General features: G+C 33.1%; 3 protein-coding genes across 4 annotated transcripts; all 3 read right to left on the bottom strand.

Moving 5' to 3' along the window:
- Nucleotides 1-1,735: 1,735 nt before the first annotated feature.
- Nucleotides 1,736-6,371, bottom strand: LOC123309739. Of its 2 annotated transcripts, XM_044892977.1 has the most exons (3): nucleotides 5,187-6,371; nucleotides 4,507-5,014; nucleotides 1,736-1,820 (listed from the first exon to the last, which is right to left on the bottom strand). In XM_044892977.1, exons 1-2 carry the CDS (start codon nucleotides 5,259-5,261, stop codon nucleotides 4,553-4,555), a joined length of 537 nt encoding a protein of 178 aa, XP_044748912.1. In that variant the 5' UTR covers nucleotides 5,262-6,371; the 3' UTR covers nucleotides 1,736-1,820; nucleotides 4,507-4,552. The 2 variants fall into 2 exon arrangements, with proteins under 2 accessions (XP_044748912.1, XP_044748911.1); XM_044892976.1 differs by lacking the exon at nucleotides 1,736-1,820 and having other exon boundaries at nucleotides 4,195-5,014.
- LOC123309573 lies at nucleotides 6,359-11,620 on the bottom strand. Its single transcript, XM_044892758.1, has 3 exons — nucleotides 11,337-11,620; nucleotides 10,464-10,914; nucleotides 6,359-6,366 (listed from the first exon to the last, which is right to left on the bottom strand). Exons 1-3 carry the CDS (start codon nucleotides 11,337-11,339, stop codon nucleotides 6,359-6,361), a joined length of 462 nt encoding a protein of 153 aa, XP_044748693.1. The 5' UTR covers nucleotides 11,340-11,620.
- A 2,022-nt stretch (nucleotides 11,621-13,642) lies between these two features.
- Nucleotides 13,643-14,381, bottom strand: LOC123309572. The gene is made up of 2 exons (XM_044892757.1): nucleotides 14,277-14,381; nucleotides 13,643-14,104 (listed from the first exon to the last, which is right to left on the bottom strand). The coding sequence occupies exons 1-2, from the start codon at nucleotides 14,349-14,351 to the stop codon at nucleotides 13,643-13,645; spliced, it is 537 nt and encodes a 178-aa protein (XP_044748692.1). The 5' UTR covers nucleotides 14,352-14,381.
- Between the last annotated feature and the right edge of the window lie 8,788 nt (nucleotides 14,382-23,169).

Below are 23,169 nucleotides of genomic sequence, written 5' to 3'. Positions count from 1 at the left end.
AACTTAAAAATCAAATCCAAGTTGTGTATGGTAACAACTAACAATTTATCAACATTCTTTCGATTCACCGATTGAGAAATTAATAAATAAAAAAACAACTATATCAACAACTCAGGTGAATTAATTTCTTGAATGGATAAATTAACGGTTGTTTTTAGAAATATTGAATTCAGACATTTTGGTGCAATCCAAATAAAATGAAAGTAAGAAAAATGAAATCAGTCAATGTCTTCATCAGTATTCGTTTGCCACTTCTTTTCATTCAGCTGGGTATTCATGTTTATTGAACAAGTATCTAACCACCTTGGGGGATGCATTATTTTCTCAATGGTGCTGATAACGCATTCGAATAACTTCTGGGAATCACTAATACTTTTATTGCTTCAGCAGGTACTCTGGTAATATGAAGGAACAATATTGGGTCCTTTGAAGCATATCACTAATTGGAATCATAAATCCAAACAAAGAAAAACTTTCTGTCAGTTCGAAAGGAATTCCTAAATTTCATTACTGCATACTTCAATTTATTTTGAATAGTTTCCATGAATTTTCATTTTCAGTTCTTATTATACAGAGCCATTATATTTTTTCAGGAATATTATAATCAAATATGACTTATTCAAAAAAAAAATCCGCAAAGGTCAACATATCTTTTATACTTCATAGAAAAAATTATTTGGATGTTTTGCTCCTAATTTTTTTTTTGTATAATCTTAATAATTAAAGTTAAGAGAATGTATATTCAAAAAAGTATCTTTTCTCGTACTGTTGAATAGTATATTTTTCTTTTCGAATTTCTCCCTTACTTACCTGCAAGAGCATTTTTTCTTGTATACATTCACATGCCTTCTCGAATTTATTCTATTATAATGTGTACCTCAATGACTAATCTTTGAAATTTCGATTATATATGACGAATTAAATCGCAATGATTCACATCTTTTTGAGGCATTTATATCTTATTTCATGAGGCATAGGGCTGAATTTTTTTTTGCGAAAATTTAAATATCTTAATTGATTTGCAAGAGAGAACAATGTTTTCGATACATATTTGAAATGACACCTAATAACTCAAAATTTTCAAATAAGGATTAGTCAATAAATTATATTTTCGTTTCCAGAGAAGCTACTTAGACTCGATGAATACCAAAAATAAAGCTTCAACTTCAATTGATCAATTTTGATATTATTTCATATATTAGTTTTAGAATTCGTGAAAAAAAATCATTTTTCATATAAAATTTATTTATAAAACTATGAATAATACAGAACAATATATGTACAATCAATTCAAATACATTATTTACATATTTACAATTCAAATAAAAACCTATCACGAAAAATCATTTGTCAGTTAAGTTTTTTCCACTATTTTTTCTGTGCTTCTTTTTTCCTTTTCTTCTGCGATTTGGGCAATTATAAGTAGACGCAGCAAGGGGAGAAGTAGTGGATATAAAATTGTGATGCCTGAATTCAACTTGCTTCTTCCTCTCTTCACATAATTCTGCCAATTCGTTATGCGCCTTTTCTGCATCCCCTTGTACAGCCTCTTCTAAAATACTCTTCATACGTAATGCCTTCTCCAGTTTTTCTTTGAGAAGGCCTGGAGACTTTTTCTTCGTTGCTGAACTGTTCGGTGGGCTTGATAAATTTTTTAGCTCTTTCAGCAGACTCGCCTTATTTTCAATGAAGTTTCCGACAACAACCACATTTCTCAAATTTTCTGCTTTTAAGGTTTCTAAAGTGGAAATTGCCACCTTTGTTAAATTAATGGAAATTTTCGGTTTGCTGATCCCATTCTTCTTCGAGATTTTGGTCGTCTGAAACAAAAATATAAATTATAACATAACTATGAACAAAAAATTGATTTTAAAAGATCCATTCAAAACGACCCATTACAAATTCCAACATCCAAATAATACTATCTGCAGTTCTATATTATTCTCGGAATATTTCAATAAAATTCAAATGTTCTGGAGATAAACAAACGAAACAAGAAAATTAGAATTATGGACAATTTTCGAAATATTTCTGGAACATATTTGTCTCTATCAGATCAAAAAGATCAGTCAAATTTCTACATCTATTCCTAGGGATAAACAATCGCAGTAATAAATTAATTTCAAGAAAAATTTCTGGAATATTTTGTCTGCAATAAGTGGTTAGGTACTTTCAGAGCCAAATAATTAGTCAAACTCTAAAACTACTTTCTCAATACTATTTTAAATGAAATTCAACTCACCATTTTCAGATATATGCACAAAACACAACACGAAACTTCAAATTTGACAATGAGACAAGCACTTTACTCTTCAAAGTATCGGTATAAAATGAGAAAGCTACCCCTATCTAATTTACTTTTTCTACCTGCCAGCCTTTCGGAGTGGTAGTTACCCCTTCTCTTCTATGACTGTACTGTTAGTAAAGGAATCACTTGTCAGATGCGCTAGCGTATCTTAATTTTGCAAGTTTAACTTTTCTGATAATTTGTTCCCATACTTATTGTTTCTTCTTTTTTTTTAATGAAGTGGAAAGTTACCCAATAAAAATATCTCATTGTTAAATTGGCGAAAATCCTACTGGTTTCTGTACATCACATATTTCATTAGGTACCATTGTTATATTCAATATAAGTCTCTGAAATAATATATAATAACTTTTGAATCTTTTTTATTTCCATCAATTGGAAATATTGATTAATCATTAAAACAACACCTTCCACGTGTTCCACTGTTTCAATTACTGGATTCCATATTTGTCTGTTGAGTAATTATGGATTATACTCTCTGAGCATTCATTTGGAAATATGAATTCGTTTTTGATCAACATAAAAATGTTGATATAGAACAAACTGACTAGAAAATGGATTTCACTGTCGCAGCTTTTTTTAGTGTGTGTTCCGATTAGAAACAAATAAAAAAATACAGATAAAGTATAGAAAAAATTATTTTATTGAAAACAAAGATGAATAGCAAATGTTGAGTTATATTTCTGGAGATATTCCTTCTGTTGTTTCATTATATATTTTTCCATATACTCGTGCAAATAAAAAAAAATTATGGTGTATATACATTTTTTCGATAAAACTGTGATGAAGCATTCCTGTTAGAATTATTCTTTATAACAACTGATATTTCTTATACTGAATTCGAATTTATAAATTGTGAATATGAAACAGAAAACTAACAGAGATAAAATTGAGCAGATGACAGTGTTGTGGTTTCTGAGAAAAAAGTTGCTTCCCAGGTGCCATTTTAAAGGGGCTGCTGAAAAAAATATATAAGTAATTCCCAATAATTATACAGGGTGTCTGTAAACAAATGTGAAGGACTTAGGGAGATGATTCCTCGATGAAAATAAGCAAGGGTAGTTCCTATAAATTTTTTTCGAAATCGACCTCCCAAGACACAGCCTTTGGAAGGCAATGACGAGTTGACAGTTTTAAATTTTTTGTGCGGGTTTCAAAAAACACTCACTCTGACTTATAAAACTGTACATAATATGAAGCAATAAGTAGATGTTACTCACAGAATTTTTTTAGATCTCATAACTTTATTATTACGGTTGGAAAATAACAACCCCTTATGATTTTCTTTTCGTGGGATAGATTTTCGAAAAATAAATTCTCTTATGGTTTCCCATTCAATAATGGAGCAAAAAAGTTTCTTGCAAAATTTCGATAGAGTCGATATTTTTCTCGGAATAAATAAAAATATACAAGCAGTTCTGATCACTGTTAGTTCAATCCATTTCATCGTATAAGTATTCCATATAATGACTACCTTCCGTTAAAATACATCAATACATGCATCACCTCTCTGCTTCATACACCTTCGCATACTGCTTGTAAGTTTTTACTTATTCCGAGAAATGTATCGACTGTATCGACATTCTGCAAGAGACTTTTTTTCTCCAAAATTGAATGGGAAACCATAAGAGAAAACAATTTTTGAAGGAAAATCATAAGGAGTTGTTATTTTCAACCCCTAATAATAAAGTTATGAGATTTAAAAAAAATGTGTGAGTAATATCTAGTCAGTGCTTCATATTATGTATAGTTTTATGACTAACGGCCGGTTTCATAATCAAACCTAAAGTCGCTTTAATTCTAAAGCTTTCTTTAACCCTACTAAAAATGACACTAAAGGAAGCTTTAAGCTTAAAGTGACTTTGAATTTGATTATGAAACTGGACGTCAGTGTTTTCTAGAACCCGTAAAAAAATTAAAAACTGTATCTTGGAAGGGAGGTTGATTTCGAAAAAAATTTATAGGAATCATCTCCGTAAGTCCTTCGCATTTGTTAACAGACACCTAGTATAATTCACTATGTCAAAGCTTGAATATTCATGAATACATTTGCCGCTTCAACAAAACTCAATGATTATTTAAATTTTTAAAAGAAGTGGAAAATGAAATTACTCATATTTTATGCTTGTTTTTCATTCAAAAACCAAAATATATGTACACAACACTTAAAATTAATAGCGAAATGATTCTACACTTACTTTAGATATATACAATTATTTACAAGAATTTTCATGAATCAGGGAACTATTCATTTCTTTTTCTCTTGATTCCGCGGTGCAAATGTGTATTTGCGTGAACGGCAAGGGGTGATAGAGGTTGTTTGAATTTGCAATATCTGTTATTCCTTTTCATTCTGTTGATTCCACATAACTTCGCGATTTCCATGTCCGATGATTTTTTACTTTTGGTCCCCCGGGCGGTATTTTCCAAAATTTGCTTTATAATTCGGGCATTATTCAATTTTTTTGTTAGAATCGCCAATTTTTCGTTTGAATCGATGATGTTTTTCGATTCAGTACTGGCATAATATCTGATGTCTTCTACACGTCTCTGGACACTCTCATTTTGTTTCATTAGGTTTTCTATCACCACCAATTTTTGAAGGTCGTCCTCTTGGCAGTACTCAAGTTTTTCAACGGTGGACAGTGCTATCTTCGTTGGTAGGATGAATGTTTCCCAGCAAGACATTTTCGAAATTTCCAAAGACTGAAATAAACGAAGTAAAAATATTATTTTCCATCATTCACATATTATTTGATAGAATGTGAAAATTCTAGAAATAAACGTTTGAAATGATAACGGAAAGAGTTGTAAAGAAATTTATTTTTGTGTATCCCAAGAATAAAAAGATGAAATTAATCAATTGAATTCAACTCACCAAATTTGTTTTCACAGGACACAAAAGTTCATTTCCAACTTCAACTTCAAGAAAAATATGATCAACTTCACTCATCGAACCATACGAATAGAATTTAAATATGTACCTGAATTTTTCCCTTCCAGTACCTACCTGTCATTTGGCAGTTTACGCGCGAACCCCCACTCTCCTGCAATGATGTAGTAAACGGCGGAGTTCAAATTTATCATTTTTGCTACATTACAAATTGTTTCTAGAATTACAAAATGATAAATATTTTCCAGAATTGCAAAAAGGCATCGAAATTTTAAAGCGACGTTGGACTGATTGTATCACTCTAGAAGGAAATTATTTTGATGAATGACCAAAATAAAATAAATACTATAGTAAATAATAATATATAAGTGAAGCAATAAAACTATATGTGCGATCATTTTAAAAGAAGCATTCGGTGAAACAGATTGATGTATTTTGTTGTGATGACTCGATTCCTGTGAAATCATTAATCCTTGATAAAGGTCCGATTTGATACCGAAACGTCGGTGTTTATGTAAAAAGGAGTATCGATTAATATACAAACTATCCAAATACCTGAAGGAGTTTTCATTATTATATAATACGGATGATAATATAAACCGTAATTTATAATTAGTGCCACACAGATAAATCTTTCCCAGAATTACAGTGACAAATTGTTCCCAGTATTAAAGTCAGATATTATATACTTACTAATTAGTGTTAACTTTTTATTCATATTTATTCTTGCTTTTGAAAGATCGGTTGGGTGGATGAAACTACTATAGATGGTTGAAAATTATATGTATCCTCGACCTGTTTATATCCAACATACAATTCTCAACTGCTGCACAAAACTGCTCCACAGAGATTGTCGTTGAAAAAAACAGATAATCTTAAATAATATAACATTACGATGCATGACATTTAAACTAGAGTTAGTAGATTCAGAAAAATTATAATTCAGCTTAGCAATCTAACGAAAGAGCAAGCTGTTAAATTTGCATATGTTATTATGCCTATACTGAAATTCAGTCAATTTTACTATGGGGAGTTTTTTGTTCATTATTCGAAAAACGATAAACTATCCCAAATCAAAATGGCATAAAATAAATCTCAGTTTTCTGGTTTCTGAAAAAAAAATTGAAAATTGCTTTTTTTAATCATCTTTAGCTGTGTCAGTGTCCTGGAAATGGAATGTTCAAAATTAATTAATGAAAAACTCGCACTTTTTGACATGGAATCATCCCTTGAATTTTCTAACAGCTGCTCATTTATACTCTGTGTTTTATTATATCAGTTCAGCCTTCAACGCTGTCACAAGGGAGCAGAGTAGTTTTATGTGCTTTAATAAAAGCAATGTAATGCTTTAAAAACTGAGTTTGCTCATCGGCTGAATTTCAAATGTCAAGGCTCGCTGGGGTCGAAAAATAGTTCATTCGAAGTTTAGTTTGGAATTTTTAACACTTTTGTAAAAAACTTACCATTGTCTATGAATGCGAATTCGGATTTGAATAATCCCGAATGTTCATATTTTCACATCAATTTCACTTTATTCGAAAAACTCATTATACGTATTATATGTATCAACCTACATTTAAACCATACAAATATTACTGAGAGATTTTTGTATAGGAGAAGTAAATCAGTCAACGTCTTCAGTATTCGTTTTTGAATTCGTTTCATCCATCTGGGTATTCATGTTTATTGAACAACAAGTATCTAACCACCTTGAGGGATGCTTTATTCTCTTAATGGTGCTGATAACGCATTTGAATAATTTCTGGTATTCACTAATACTTTTATCACTTCAGCAGGTACTCTGACAATATGAAGGAACAAAATTGGGTCCTTCAGTTCTTATTATACAGAGCCATTATATATTTTCAGGAATAGGATAATCAAATATGACTTATTCAGAAAAGAATCCGCAAAAATCAACATATCTTTGATAATTCTCAGAAAAAATCTTTCAGATGTTTTGCTTCTAATTTTTTTTTGTAAAATCGAAATAAATGAGCAGTCCCTAAAGTTGAGAGGATGTATATTGAAAAAAAGCATTCAGTATCTTTTCTCTTACTGTTGCATAGTATATTTTTCTTTTCAGAAATTGATAACAGAAATAAAGGAAAAACTGAATTCATTTGATTATTAATGTGATATAGATATTTATATACAAATTTCGATTCACCACTTTCATATTGACAAGAAGAACTTCTTAGGATTTTGAAGTGGTACACTGCCAACAATATATTTTGAACTTCTCTCTTCAAAGTTTTGGTATACGCTGAAGTATGTTCCTAAAATTTTGCAACTTTTACTTGCCTGACTTTCAATAAACAGCCCCTGCAAAATGTCAGATAAAGCTTCAGATCTGTGCTTAACATCAGAATTATAGATGTACATACAATATTGAATCATTAGATGTAGGGGAGACTAGGGAGCATTGATACATGGGGAGGCTTGATACAGGCTTATATCCGCGATCTGTAGCCGTTTTCAAAAGTATTATACTAGTGAACACTATTCTTTGGCAGAGGGCATTGCGTGACGTTAATATGTAAGGCTAACAGTAGTTTGTTTGTGAAATATTCAACGAAGAGTGTTCCGAGGTGAGAAATTGTAAGTTTTTACTCAAGTTACCTAAGGGTTTTATGATCATGCATTAATTCTTCGGCATAAACAAACATTTCACTGGAAAATATGCATAAAACTACTCAATTTACAGTTTTATTCGCTTTTCAAAATATATGGGTATAAGATGAAAACATAAATCACTTTAAAAATTGCTTTCAGGGAGGTTTGAGACATTTGTCGTGGGGAGGCCTGATACATGTATAATCTTCAAAAAATATTCCGTAGCTAGTTGGATAGGCCTACATGAAGGCGTCTTCACCATCCAACATATCAAAGGGATTTTTAAAAACCGTACAATCCCCATATATTTAACGAGGCCGACTTTTCTTGTGTGGAAGTGACTAACTGACAATTTCCTGATTTTTCTACACCTATAGGACCAAAGCAAGCCAGTATCATTGCTGACCTACCTACTGAGCTGAATAATCCTCTCGATTACTCTCCCAGTACATCGTATCAATCCTCCCATATGTGGGGAGGCTTGAGACAGTTTGCATGTTTCTGTGTTCAACGTTCTGTACAGAATAAGATGTTTATGTTTTGCGACTTCTATATTTATTTTGTTGAACGATTAATTGAAGAATTATATAATATAAGGAAAGTCCTGCTTCTTCATATAATTCAGTTTCCAGAATAAAAATTCCAAAAAACGTATCAACCCTCCCCAGTCTCCCCTATATTTAACTAGTTATCGACTTTGAAAATTATAGTTGATTTACGAAAATTTTGAATGAAACCGATATGCGTCCAAATTTTCTTCTATACCTATTTAGCTCAGAACTATGGGATATTTTTTATTATGCTACTGTGCTTGAACTGATCGGTTTTGAGATGATTAATACGTTGATTATCTCATATTTTTCTCTTCGTTTTGAAATGTTCCAATTCGGAATTATATTTTATATCTGATTTTGTTCAACGAAAGTCGGAAATAAAGTGTCTAAATTGTTCGCTTTTTAGCTATACCTTCAGAATGTGTATGCCCTATCCAATTCTTAAACGAATCGTCGAATTTCAATTCCTTATTTCACAAAGTACACGATAAGATCAATAAATATTTTTGCATGCTGAATTTAGTTGTGATACTTTGGCAAAGTTATAAACTTAAAAAAATGTGTGTATAACATCGAAATAAAAATCGGGAACAGAGATATTTCTTTCAGTACTGTAATTAATGAACGCTACAATATTCACAAAATAATGAATCCCAAAATTTTGGAAATATTCTGATCTCATCCATGTCTTTTCATTTTCATGTCCTCAACTTAAAAATCAAATCCAAGTTGTGTATGGTAACAACTAACAATTTATCAACATTCTTTCGATTCACCGATTGAGAAATTAATAAATAAAAAAAACAACTATATCAACAACTCAGGTGAATTAATTTCTTGAATGGATAAATTAACGGTTGTTTTTAGAAATATTGAATTCAGACATTTTGGTTCAATCCAAATAAAATGAAAGTAAGAAAAATGAAATCAGTCAATGTCTTCATCAGTATTCGTTTGCCACTTCTTTTCATTCAGCTGGGTATTCATGTTTATTGAACAAGTATCTAACCACCTTGGGGGATGCATTATTTTCTCAATGGTGCTGATAACGCATTCGAATAACTTCTGGGAATCACTAATACTTTTATTACTTCAGCAGGTACTCTGGTAATATGAAGGAACAATATTGGGTCCTTTGAAGCATATCACTAATTGGAATCATAAATCCAAACAAAGAAAAACTTTCTGTCAGTTCGAAAGGAATTCCTAAATTTCATTACTGCATACTTCAATTTATTTTGAATAGTTTCCATGAATTTTCATTTTCAGTTCTTATTATACAGAGCCATTATATTTTTTCAGGAATATTATAATCAAATATGACTAATTCAAAAAAAAAAAATCCGCAAAGGTCAACATATCTTTTATACTTCATAGAAAAAATTATTTGGATGTTTTGCTCCTAATTTTTTTTTTGTATAATCTAAATAGTTGAGCAATCCCTAAAGTTAAGAGAATGTATATTGAAAAAAGTATCTTTTCTGGTACTGTTGAATAGTATATTTTTCTTTTCGAAGTTCTCCCTTACTTACCTGCAAGAGCACTTTTTCTTGTATACATTCACATGCCTTCTCGAATTTATTCTATTATAATGTGTACTTCAATGACTAATCTTTGGAATTTCGATTATATATGACGAATTAAATCGCAATGATTCATATCTTTTTGAGGCATTTATATCTTATTTCATGGGGCATAGGGCTGAATTTTTTTTTTGCGAAAATTTAAATATCCCTATTGATTTGCAAGAGGAAACAATGCTTTCGATACATATTTGAAATGACACCTAATAACTCAAAATTTTCATATAAGGATTAGTCAATAAATTATATTTTCGTTTCCAGAGAAGCTACTTAAGACTCGATGAACACCAAAAATAAAGCTTCAACTTCAATTGATCAATTTTGATATTATTTCATATATTATTTTTAGAATTCGTGAAAAAAATCATTTTTCATATAAAATTTATTCATAAAACTATGAATAATACAGAACAATATATGTACAATCAATTCAAATACATTATTTACATATTTACAATTCAAATAAAAACCTATCACGAAAAATCATTTGTCAGTTAATTTTTTTCCACTATTTTTTCTGTGCTTCTTCTTTCCTTTTCTTCTGCGATTTGGGCAATTATAAGTAGACGCAGCAAGGGGAGAAGTAGTGGATATAAAATTGTGATGCCTGAATTCAACTTGTTTCTTCCTCTCTTCACATAATTCTGACAATTCGTTATGCGCTTTTTCTGCATCCCCTTGTACAGCCTCTTCTAAAATACTCTTCATACGTGATGCCTTCTCCAGTTTTTCTTTGAGAAGGCCTGGAGACTTTTTCTTCGTTGCTGAACTGTTCGGTGGGCTTGATAAATTTTTTAGCTCTTTCAGCAGACTCGCCTTATTTTCAATGAAGTTTCCGACAACAACCACATTTCTCAAATTTCCTGCTTTTAAGGTTTCTAAAGTGGAAATTGCCACCTTTGTTAAATTAATGGAAATTTTCGGTTTGCTGATCCCATTCTTCTTCGAGATTTTGGTCGTCTGAAACAAAAATATAAATTATAACATAACTATGAACAAAAAATTGATTTTAAAAGATCCATTCAAAACGACCCATTACAAATTCCAACATCCAAATAATACTATCTGCAGTTCCATATTATTCTCGGAATATTTCAATAAAATTCAAATGTTCTGGAGATAAACAAACGAAACAAGAAAATTAGAATTATGGACAATTTTCGAAATATTTCTGGAACATATTTGTCTCTATCAGATCAAAAAGATCAGTCAAATTTCTACATCTATTCCTAGGGATAAACAATCGCAGTAATAAATTAATTTCAAGAACAATTTCTGGAATATTTTGTCTGCAATAAGTGGTTAGGTACTTTCAGAGCCAAATGTTTAGTCAAACTCTAAAACTACTTTCTCAATACTATTTTAAATGAAATTCAACTCACCATTTTCAGATATATGCACAAAACACAACACGAAACTTCAAATTTGACAATGAGACAAGCACTTTACTCTTCAAAGTATCGGTATAAAATGAGAAAGCTACCCCTATCTAATTTACTTTTTCTACCTGCCAGCCTTTCGGAGTGGTAGTTACCCCTTCTCTTCTATGACTGTACTGTTAGTAAAGGAATCACTTGTCAGATGCGCTAGCGTATCTTAATTTTGCAAGTTTAACTTTTCTGATAATTTGTTCCCATACTTATTGTTTCTTCTTTTTTTTTAATGAAGTGGAAAGTTACCCATTAAAAATATCTCATTGTTAAATTGGCGAAAATCCTACTGGTTTCTGTACATCACATATTTCATTAGGTACCATTGTTATATTCAATATAAGTCTCTGAAATAATATATAATAACTTTTGAATCTTTTTTATTTCCATCAATTGGAAATATTGATTAATCATTAAAACAACACCTTCCACGTGTTCCACTGTTTCAATTACTGGATTCCATATTTGTCTGTTGAGTAATTATGGATTATACTCTCTGAGCATTCATTTGGAAATATGAATTCGTTTTTGATCAACATAAAAATGTTGATATAGAACAAACTGACTAGAAAATGGATTTCACTGTCGCAGCTTTTTTTAGTGTGTGTTCGGATTAGAAACAAATAAAAAGATACAGATAAAGTATAGAAAAAATTATTTTATTGAAAACAAAGATGAATAGCAAATGTTGAGTTATATTTCTGGAGATATTCCTTCTGTTGTTTCATTATATATTTTTCCATATACTCATGCAAATAAAAAAAAATTATGGTGTATATACTTTTTTTCGATAAAACTGTGATGGAGCATTCCTGTTAGAATTATTCTTTATAACAACTGATATTTCTTATACTGAATTCGAATTTATAAATTGTGAATATGAAACAGAAAACTAACAGAGATAAAATTGAGCAGATGACAGTGTTGTGGTTTCTGAGAAAAAAGTTGCTTCCCAGGTGCCAATTTAAAGGGGCTGCTGAAAAAAATATATAAGTAATTCCCAATAATTATACAGGGTGTCTGTAAACAAATGTGAAGGACTTAGGGAGATGATTCCTCGATGAAAATAAGCAAGGGTAGTTCCTATAAATTTTTTTCGAAATCGACCTCCCAAGACACAGCCTTTGGAAGGCAATGACGAGTTGACAGTTTTTAATTTTTTGTGCGGGTTTCAAAAAACACTCACTCTGACTTATAAAACTGTACATAATATGAAGCAATAAGTAGATGTTACTCACAGAATTTTTTTAGATCTCATAACTTTATTATTACGGTTGGAAAATAACAACCCCTTATGATTTTCTTTTCGTGGGATAGATTTTCGAAAAATAAATTCTCTTATGGTTTCCCATTCAATAATGGAGCAAAAAAGTTTCTTGCAAAATTTCGATAGAGTCGATATTTTTCTCGGAATAAATAAAAATATACAAGCAGTTCTGATCACTGTTAGTTCAATCCATTTCATCGTATAAGTATTCCATATAATGACTACCTCCCGCTAAAATATGTACATGCATCAACTCTCTGCTTCATACACCTTCGCATACTGCTTGTAAGTTTTTACTTATTCCGAGAAATGTATCGACTGTATCGACATTCTGCAAGAGACTTTTTTTCTCCAAAATTGAATGGGAAAATATAAGAGAAAACAATTTTTGAAGGAAAATCATAAGGAGTTGTTATTTTCAACCCCTAATAATAAAGTTATGAGATTTAAAAAAAATGTGTGAGTAATATCTAGTCAGTGCTTCATATTATGTATAGTTTTATGACTAACGGCCGGTTTCATAATCAAACCTAAAGTCGCTTTAATTCTAAATATTTCTTTAACCCTACTAAAAATGACACTAAAGGAAGCTTTAAGCTTAAAGTGACTTTGAATTTGATTATGAAACTGGACGTCAGTGTTTTCTAGAACCCGTAAAAAAATTAAAAACTATGTCTTGGAAGGGAGGTTGATTTCGAAAAAAATTTATAGGAATCATCTCCGTAAGTCCTTCGCATTTGTTAACAGACACCTAGTATAATTCACTATGTCAAAGCTTGAATATTCATGAATACATTTGCCGCTTCAACAAAACTCAATGATTATTTAAAATTTTAAAAGAAGTGGAAAATGAAATTACTCATATTTTATGCTTGTTTTTCATTCAAAAACCAAAATATATGTACACAACACTTAAAATTAATAGCGAAATGATTCTACACTTACTTTAGATATATACAATTATTTACAATAATTTTCATGAATCAGGGAACTATTCATTACTTTTTCTCTTGATTCCGCGGTGCAAATGTGTATTTGCGTGAACGGCAAGGGGTGATAGAGGTTGTTTGAATTTGCAATATCTGTTATTCCTTTTCATTCTGTTGATTCCACATAACTTCGCGATTTCCATGTCCGATGATTTTTTACTTTTGGTCCCCCGGGCGGTATTTTCCAAAATTTGCTTTATAATTCGGGCATTATTCAATTTTTTTGTTAGAATCGCCAATTTTTCGTTTGAATCGATGATGTTTTTCGATTCAGTACTGGCATAATATCTGATGTCTTCTACACGTCTCTGGACACTCTCATTTTGTTTCATTAGGTTTTCTATCACCACCAATTTTTGAAGGTCGTCCTCTTGGCAGTACTCAAGTTTTTCAACGGTGGACAGTGCTATCTTCGTTGGTAGGATGAATGTTTCCCAGCAAGACATTTTCGAAATTTCCAAAGACTGAAATAAACGAAGTAAAAATATTATTTTCCATCATTCACATATTATTTGATAGAATGTGAAAATTCTAGAAATAAACGTTTGAAATGATAACGGAAAGAGTTGTAAAGAAATTTATTTTTGTGTATCCCAAGAATAAAAAGATGAAATTAATCAATTGAATTCAACTCACCAAATTTGTTTTCACAGGACACAAAAGTTCATTTCCAACTTCAACTTCAAGAAAAATATGATCAACTTCACTCATCGAACCATACGAATAGAATTTAAATATGTACCTGAATTTTTCCCTTCCAGTACCTACCTGTCATTTGGCAGTTTACGCGCGAACCCCCACTCTCCTGCAATGATGTAGTAAACGGCGGAGTTCAAATTTGTCATTTTTGCTACATTACAAATTGTTTCTAGAATTACAAAATGATAAATATTTTCCAGAATTGCAAAAAGGCATCGAAATTTTAAAGCGACGTTGGACTGATTGTATCACTCTAGAAGGAAATTATTTTGATGAATGACCAAAATAAAATAAATACTATAGTAAATAATAATATATAAGTGAAGCAATAAAACTATATGTGCGATCATTTTAAAAGAAGCATTCGATGAAACAGATTGATGTATTTTGTTGTGATGACTCGATTCCTGTGAAATCATTAATCCTTGATAGAGGTCCGATTTGATACCGAAACGTCGGTGTTTATGTAAAAAGGAGTATCGATTAATATACAAACTATCCAAATACCTGAAGGAGTTTTCATTATTATATAATACGGATGATAATATAAACCGTAATTTATAATTAGTGCCACACAGATAAATCTTTCCCAGAATTACAGTGACAAATTGTTCCCAGTATTAAAGTCAGATATTATATACTTACTAATTAGTGTTAACTTTTTATTCATATTTATTCTTGCTTTTGAAAGATCGGTTGGGTGGATGAAACTACTATAGATGGTTGAAAATTATATGTATCCTCGACCTGTTTATATCCAACATACAATTCTCAACTGCTGCACAAAACTGCTCCACAGAGATTGTCGTTAAAAAAAACAGATAATCTTAAATAATATAACATTACGATGCATGACATTTAAACTAGAGTTAGTAGATTCAGAAAAATTATAATTCAGCTTAGCAATCTAACGAAAGAGCAAGCTGTTAAATTTGCATATGTTATTATGCCTATACTGAAATTCAGTCAATTTTACTATGGGGAGTTTTTTGTTCATTATTCGAAAAACGATAAACTATCCCAAATCAAAATGGCATAAAATAAATCTCAGTTTTCTGGTTTCTGAAAAAAAAATTGAAAATTGCTTTTTTTAATCATCTTTAGCTGTGTCAGTGTCCTGGAAATGGAATGTTCAAAATAAATTAATGAAAAACTCGCACTTTTTGACATGGAATCATCCCTTGAATTTTCTAACAGCTGCTCATTTATACTCTGTGTTTTATTATATCAGTTCAGCCTTCAACGCTGTCACAAGGGAGCAGAGTAGTTTTATGTGCTTTAATAAAAGCAATGTAATGCTTTAAAAACTGAGTTTGCTCATCGGCTGAATTTCAAATGTCAAGGCTCGCTGGGGTCGAAAAATAGTTCATTCGAAGTTTAGTTTGGAATTTTTAACACTTTTGTAAAAAACTTACCATTGTCTATGAATGCGAATTCGGATTTGAATAATCCCGAATGTTCATATTTTCACATCAATTTCACTTTATTCGAAAAACTCATTATACGTATTATATGTATCAACCTACATTTAAACCATACACATATTACTGAGAGATTTTTGTATAGGAGAAGTAAATCAGTCAACGTCTTCAGTATTCGTTTTTGAATTCGTTTCATCCATCTGGGTATTCATGTTTATTGAACAACAAGTATCTAACCACCTTGAGGGATGCTTTATTCTCTTAATGGTGCTGATAACGCATTTGAATAATTTCTGGTATTCACTAATACTTTTATCACTTCAGCAGGTACTCTGACAATATGAAGGAACAAAATTGGGTCCTTCAGTTCTTATTATACAGAGCCATTATATATTTTCAGGAATAGGATAATCAAATATGACTTATTCAGAAAAGATTCCGCAAAAATCAACATATCTTTGATAATTCTCAGAAAAAATCATTCAGATGTTTTGCTTCTAATTTTTTTTTGTAAAATCGAAATAAATGAGCAGTCCCTAAAGTTGAGAGGATGTATATTGAAAAAAAGCATTCAGTATCTTTTCTCTTACTGTTGCATAGTATATTTTTCTTTTCAGAAATTGATAACAGAAATAAAGGAAAAACTGAATTCATTTGATTATTAATGTGATATAGATATTTATATACAAATTTCGATTCACCACTTTCATATTGACAAGAAGAACTTCTTAGGATTTTGAAGTGGTACACTGCCAACAATATATTTTGAACTTCTCTCTTCAAAGTTTTGGTATACGCTGAAGTATGTTCCTAAAATTTTGCAACTTTTACTTGCCTGACTTTCAATAAACAGCTCCTGCAAAATGTCAGATAAAGCTTCAGATCTGTGCTTAACATCAGAATTATAGATGTACATACAATATTGAATCATTAGATGTATATTTAACTAGTTATCGACTTTGAAAATTATAGTTGATTTACGAAAATTTTGAATGAAACCGATATGCGTCCAAATTTTCTTCTATACCTATTTAGCTCAGAACTATGGGATATTTTTTATTATGCTACTGTGCTTGAACTGATCGGTTTTGAGATGATTAATACGTTGATTATCTCATATTTTTCTCTTCGTTTTGAAAGGTTCCAATTCGGAATTATATTTTATATCTGATTTTGTTCAACGAAAGTCGGAAATAAAGTGTCTAAATTGTTCGCTTTTTAGCTATACCTTCAGAATGTGTATGCCCTATCCAATTCTTAAACGAATCGTCGAATTTCAATTCCTTATTTCACAAAGTACACGATAAGATCAATAAATATTTTTGCATGCTGAATTTAGTTGTGATACTTTGGCAAAGTGATAAGCTTAAAAAAATGTGTGTATAACATCGAAATAAAAATCGGGAACAGAGATATTTCTTTCAGTACTGTAATTAATTTTTTTTATTTTATTTTATTTCGAATTAACGTGTCTCGACATCGAGATCATTGACACGAGGTACAGTACACATTAACTTATTCTAAATATAAATCTAGTTATTCGGAGCTTGAAGAACTAACATTTGAGAATTCATATATCATTGTAAAGTTGACATTTTTTGAGAAATTTAAGAGTTAATTCAATTTGATTTTGTGAATTGAGGATATTTCCAAGATTCTCTCTCAGCCCAAGTCGTCGTCGGTCATCTCCGTAATATGGGCAGATACATAGTAGGTGTTCAACAGTTAGACGGGTATTGTGACAGTGTTCGCATTTGGGCTGATTTTCTGAAGACATCAGATAGCTGTGGGTTAGCTTGGTGTGGCCTATTCGAAGTCTTCTCACTACGGTTTTGTCTTTTCTGCCCAAACTAATTTGTGGTGGATTATGTATTTTGGGTTGTATCATATGTAGTCCAGTGCTAGCTCCTTCCCATTGGACTTGCCATTCCTGTAAGGATCTCAGCTTTATGGCATTTTTGAGGTCTGTATGAAGTTGGATTTGGGTCACAGGAAGGTCGGAAGTTCGTGCTTGATTTGCGGCCTGATCTGCAGCTTCGTTTCCTGTTATACCAATATGTGATGGGATCCAGATTATAGTGGTGGAAATATTCTCCTTCGCTTTAAGGGTATGGCATCGTTCTAGAATTCGCTGTACCAGAGGGTTCTTCGAGTAAATGTTGTCTATGGATTCAATTGAAGATAAAGAGTCTGTGAGTATTGCGAGCTTTTGACCTGGGATAAGAGGACTGCAAAGGGATTTATAAATTGCGAAGAGTTCACCAGTGTGGATGCTGCAGATGGATGGGAGTTTGTAGGACACCGGGGCATTCGATTCATTGATGATCGAGCATGCTATTCCCTGCTCGTCTTTGGAGGCGTCGGTGTATAGTTCTTCGTCGAACTTTTCATGCTCAATTAGTTCAAATAAGTGTTGCTTAATAATTATTCCCAAAGTTTCTAGTTTGCTGTGTCTATGCAGAGAGGTATTTAGCCTTGGGTGGTGTCTAGACCATGGGGTGTGTTTCGGAAACGTAATGGGAGATGTTAAGGAAACATCTATAGGCCCCAAATTTTGCTTTGCAATTTGTGGAATTGAGAGCAAGGTCATGGGCTTCATAGTAGGTGGCTCTTGTGAAGTTTCAAGCAGGTGTCGCACTGGGTGATTCGGAAGAGCAGACACTTTGGATATGTAAGTAAGGAGAGTTTGCTGTCGGCGAAAGTTGAGCGGAAGTTCTTGTGCTTCAACGTGTAAACTTATTGATGGGCTGGATCTGAATGCTCCAAGGGAGAGGCGCAGAGCAGTGTTGGGTATGCTGTTGAGCAATTTTAAATTTGATTTACTAGATGTGGAATAAAGCATACTGCCGTAGTCAAGTCTTGAACGAATGAGTGATCTGTAGATTTTGAGTAGTATTTCTTCGTCACATCCCCAGTGATGGTGAGACAATGTTCGTAGGATGTTCATGGTATTCATACAGGAGCCTTTGATTTTCTTGATATGAAGTGACCACGTTAGCTTCTGGTCAAATGTCATTCCGAGATAGTGTAGGTGATCAACGAGTTCTATGGGTGTATCGTATATCGTTAATTGTGGTGGGACTGTAAGGTGTCTTCTAGTAAACTTGATTAGTTTGGATTTAGAAGGAGAGAAATTGAATCCTATTGTCTTAGCCCATGTGGTGATACTATTCAGAGCCCGTTGCAAAAGTTTACATGTACTTTTGGTACTTTTGCCCGAGCAGAAGAGAAGCAGGTCATCGGCGTATAAGACGAATTTGATTGGGGCCTCAATAACGGTACAGATATCATTGATGGCTAGTATAAATAGCGTCGTGCTCAACACTGAGCCTTGCGGGATGCCGTTATGGGTGACAAAAGAGTCAGAGGACTTGCCATTCACTAACACCTTGAAACTTCTATCGGTCAGAAAGTTCTCCAGAAAACAGTAAATATTTCCGTCAAGTTTGATATCATGTAGCTTGTTCAAAATCGCTTCTCGACTTGTAGTGTCAAAGGCACTATCGATGTCTATCAATGCAGCTATAAGGTCTTGTTGGTTTGCAAATGCATGAGCTATTTCTGTCTGAAGCATGACGAGGTTATCTGTTGTGCTGCGGTTTTGTCTGAAGCCTGATTGGGCGGGATGTAAGAGATTGCATTTTTCCAGATACCAAATCAGTCTCGCATTGACCATCTTTTCAAGAACTTTGCACAGTGTGCAGGTCAATGAAATTGGTCGGAATACATTAGGAGTGGGTTTTGTTTTGCCTGGTTTTTTAATTGGTATGATGTGTGATTGTTGCCACTGTTTGGGAAATTGATGACTTGTCCAGATATTATTGTACAACTTCAGTAGTTTTGGCAGTGTCTCATCCTTCAGTTTTTTTAGGAATATCATTGGAATTTCGTCCGGGCCTGCTGCAGTGTTCCTCATAGAGGAAAGGGCTAATTTAAGTTCTTGTAAGGTAAAGGGGTGATTGATAGTCTTTTCAGACTGTCCTATATTCATCGTTCGTTTCTTGGGGTGTTGTGGAATATCTTGATTGACTGTTTTTTCAAAATAATGTTTCGCCAACGTGTTTGCTATGTCTTGACTCCTAGTGATGGGTTCGTCTTTCTCGTCAAGGATGGAAGGAATGCTGTAGGTTGTATTCTGACCTTTTATTTGTTTTATTTTGGTCCAAACTTGAGTAGGTGTTGTATTCGGGGAGATTGAAGATACAAAATTCATCCAAGATTTCCGTTTGCTTTCCTTAAGAATTCTTCTAGAGATTGCCTTGAGTTTTTTGAAATTTAGCAAGTCTTCTTGATGTCGTGTTCTTCTGTAACGGTTCAGTGCACTCTTACATTGTTTTACGGCGAGTTTGCAGGCTTCATTCCACCATGGGACTATCTTCTTGTTTGTTTTTATTGTGATTCGTCCGATATGTTTTTCCGCTGCTGATATTAAGATGTTTGTGAACTGGTGGACAGCTTGATCTATGTTATTCATGAATTCTGCAGCTGTTACTTGAGAGTTCACCTCTTCCGCGTAGGAATCCCAGTCAGCACTGGTCATTCTCCACTTTATAACATTATCTGAGGGGTTGGATATGCTATCTGTTACAACAATGGGAAAATGATCGCTATCATATAGACTGTCCAGAGTGGTCCAGGAGAGATGAGTCGCTGTAGTAGGATCGCACAAAGAGAGGTCAATAGATGAAAATTCCCCGGTTGACACATTGAAATATGTGTTTTCTCCCGTATTAAGTATGTTGAGGTCGAGATCTGTTATCACATCTCCAACCACTTTTCCTTTACCAAATGTTGTTTCTGAGCCCCATGCCGTATTGTGAGCATTGAAGTCGCCTACCATGATGAAAGGGGTAGGCAATTGGTTCACGAGATCTGTTAATTCGGAGTAAGAGAGGTTGTGTTTCGGCGGAATATAAACGTTGCAAATAGTAATTTTTTTGGGGCACCAGGTAGTAACGGCTACGGCCTCGAGAGAGGTATGTAGGTTAATTTCTCTGTGGTAAATTTCTGTTGAGATGAATATAGTTGCACCGCCGCTAGCTTTGGTGTTTGTTCTTCTGATGAAGTGATGACCTGAATAGTTTTTTAGGTGAGGATTATGACTGGTTTTGAAATTCGTCTCTTGCAGGCATAGAATGTCAGGAAGAGTATCGGAGACAAGTTGTTGAATCCGTTCTAGTCGTGGGTAAAACCCTTTGCAATTCCATTGTAATAATTTGAAGGTGGATGGTTATTATTGGTAGTGTGTAGATACTTGGGAAGAACTGTCTGAAGGGTCGTCGTCTTCTGTATTTATGTCAAGGCTATTGAGACTTTCAACTTCAATTTCTTCATCCTTAAGTTTTTCTTTGATTTTCTTTGAAATTCTGGTGATTCGGTTTTTGCTTGCTCTTTCTACGTATGGGTAAATATTATGTAGGTCCTGTAGTAGTGCTTTCACATTCGTTGTGAATTTTTCAGCTTCGTTATATGGTGAGGGGCTTCCATAAGAATTTTCTAGAAACGCAATTAGGTTATCATAGGGTACATGGAAGGATTCTGGGTTTTCTTGATAAGCAGTTGAAATTGTTGTTTTGGTGGAGTCGCTCAGGGTGTGGTCCTCAGGTACCTCTATTTTGCGCTTCTTCCTGACTCTTTTGTTATCGGGAATCCTTTTCATTGAAGTTTGTGGGGGTGGCATGGAATTCTCACTTACAGGGTCAGAATCGGTGGTAGGTTCTTGTTGACTGGTTTGATCACAAGATGATAAGATCTCCGAGAGCCCTCTCTTGGGAGCGGGAATCTCACCCGCTTGTGGTATCGTAGAGGACGGATGATGAGCTTGGACATAGTTTGTTGGGGCTTGTGTCTGTGGTTGGGTGTTATGTACTTGTATTGTTTGAGGGTTAGGGCAAGTTGATGCTACGTGGCCAGTTTGGCGGCAAATAAAGCACTCCATTTTGTCTGTTGAAAGGAAAATCCTATATTCATTACCGTCGTATTGGACTAAGGTGGATGTTTGCAGTTCGTAATTTTCGTTAGGGGGGAAAATATATACTTGTCTTCGGAAACTAAGTATATGGGAGTACTCATCTCCAGGTATACCAGCTTTCAAGAATGAAACGGGGGAAGCCAATTGTAGTCCGATGTCAGTTAAGACTTCTGTTACGAGATCGTGTGGGATGCATGGTGAAATATTCGAAATCACAATCCTCTTTGTTGGTGAAACTAGCCTTCTTACATTCAAATTTGTGTCACCTATAGTTACAGTTGGGTGGGTTTTAATAAGTTGGTCTACTAGTTCTATGTTGGCTAGGTATACGCAGATCCTGTTGTTAGATATTCTGGAAGCGAAACAGATATTTTTCGGTTGGATAATGTTACCTATAGCCTGGACGTAGTCGAATAGTTTCAGGTTGTCCTCTGCATGTAGCACTATAGCTTGTTCTCTTTTAGGAAAATTGATTTTTGGAATTGTTTTAGCAGCAGCTACGTAGGATTGGGAGCTCATTGTATGTCCAGTGTTTTTCGACATTGTTGTATTGTGTTCAGCAGGGTTCATGGATGCCATGCTTAACACCCTTGTACTCAAGAGTGTTCGGTTTGAAGTTTGTGTTTAGGTGTTAACTATCAGCGTATATGTAGTTTTATATACATCATAATGTATTATTGGTTGCCTATTAGTAGGCAGTAAAGAATCCGTTTATACTATCAGCCGTGTGTTTATGCTGACAGAATAAAGTGGGTGAAAAACTCGTTTGTTTACAAACGAAGTCGGGGTAGAAAAGGTCTCTCAAATTTTTGATGAGTAACTCAAAGTAAGTATCACTTACGTATACTATTATAGCACACTCGTTGATAACTACTTATTTCGTAATTAGGTATATTCAATTGGTAGCCACAAAAGAACGATGCAAACACCGTGGGTGTAGACTCGCGAATCCTCTGTAATTAATGAACGCTACAATATTCACAAAATAATGAATCCGAAAATTTTGGAAATATTCTGATCTCATCCATGTCTTTTCATTTTCATGTCCTCAACTTAAAAATCAAATCCAAGTTGTGTATGGTAACAACTAACAATTTATCAAAATTCTTTCGATTCACCGATTGAGAAATTAATAAATAAAAAAAACAACTATATCAACAACTCAGGTGAATTAATTTCTTGAATGGATAAATTAACGGTTGTTTTTAGAAATATTGAATTCAGACATTTTGGTTCAATCCAAATAAAATGAAAGTAAGAAAAATGAAATCAGTCAATGTCTTCATCAGTATTCGTTTGCCACTTCTTTTCATTCAGCTGGGTATTCATGTTTATTGAACAACAAGTACCTAACCACCTTGGGGGATGCATTATTTTCTCAATGGTGCTGATAACGCATTCGAATAACTTCTGGGAATCACTAATACTTTTATTACTT

This window comes from Coccinella septempunctata, chromosome 3 (genome assembly GCF_907165205.1).
Source record: "Coccinella septempunctata chromosome 3, icCocSept1.1, whole genome shotgun sequence".
Taxonomy (NCBI): domain Eukaryota; kingdom Metazoa; phylum Arthropoda; class Insecta; order Coleoptera; family Coccinellidae; genus Coccinella; species Coccinella septempunctata.
This window is presented reverse-complemented; position numbering and strand designations above follow the sequence as displayed.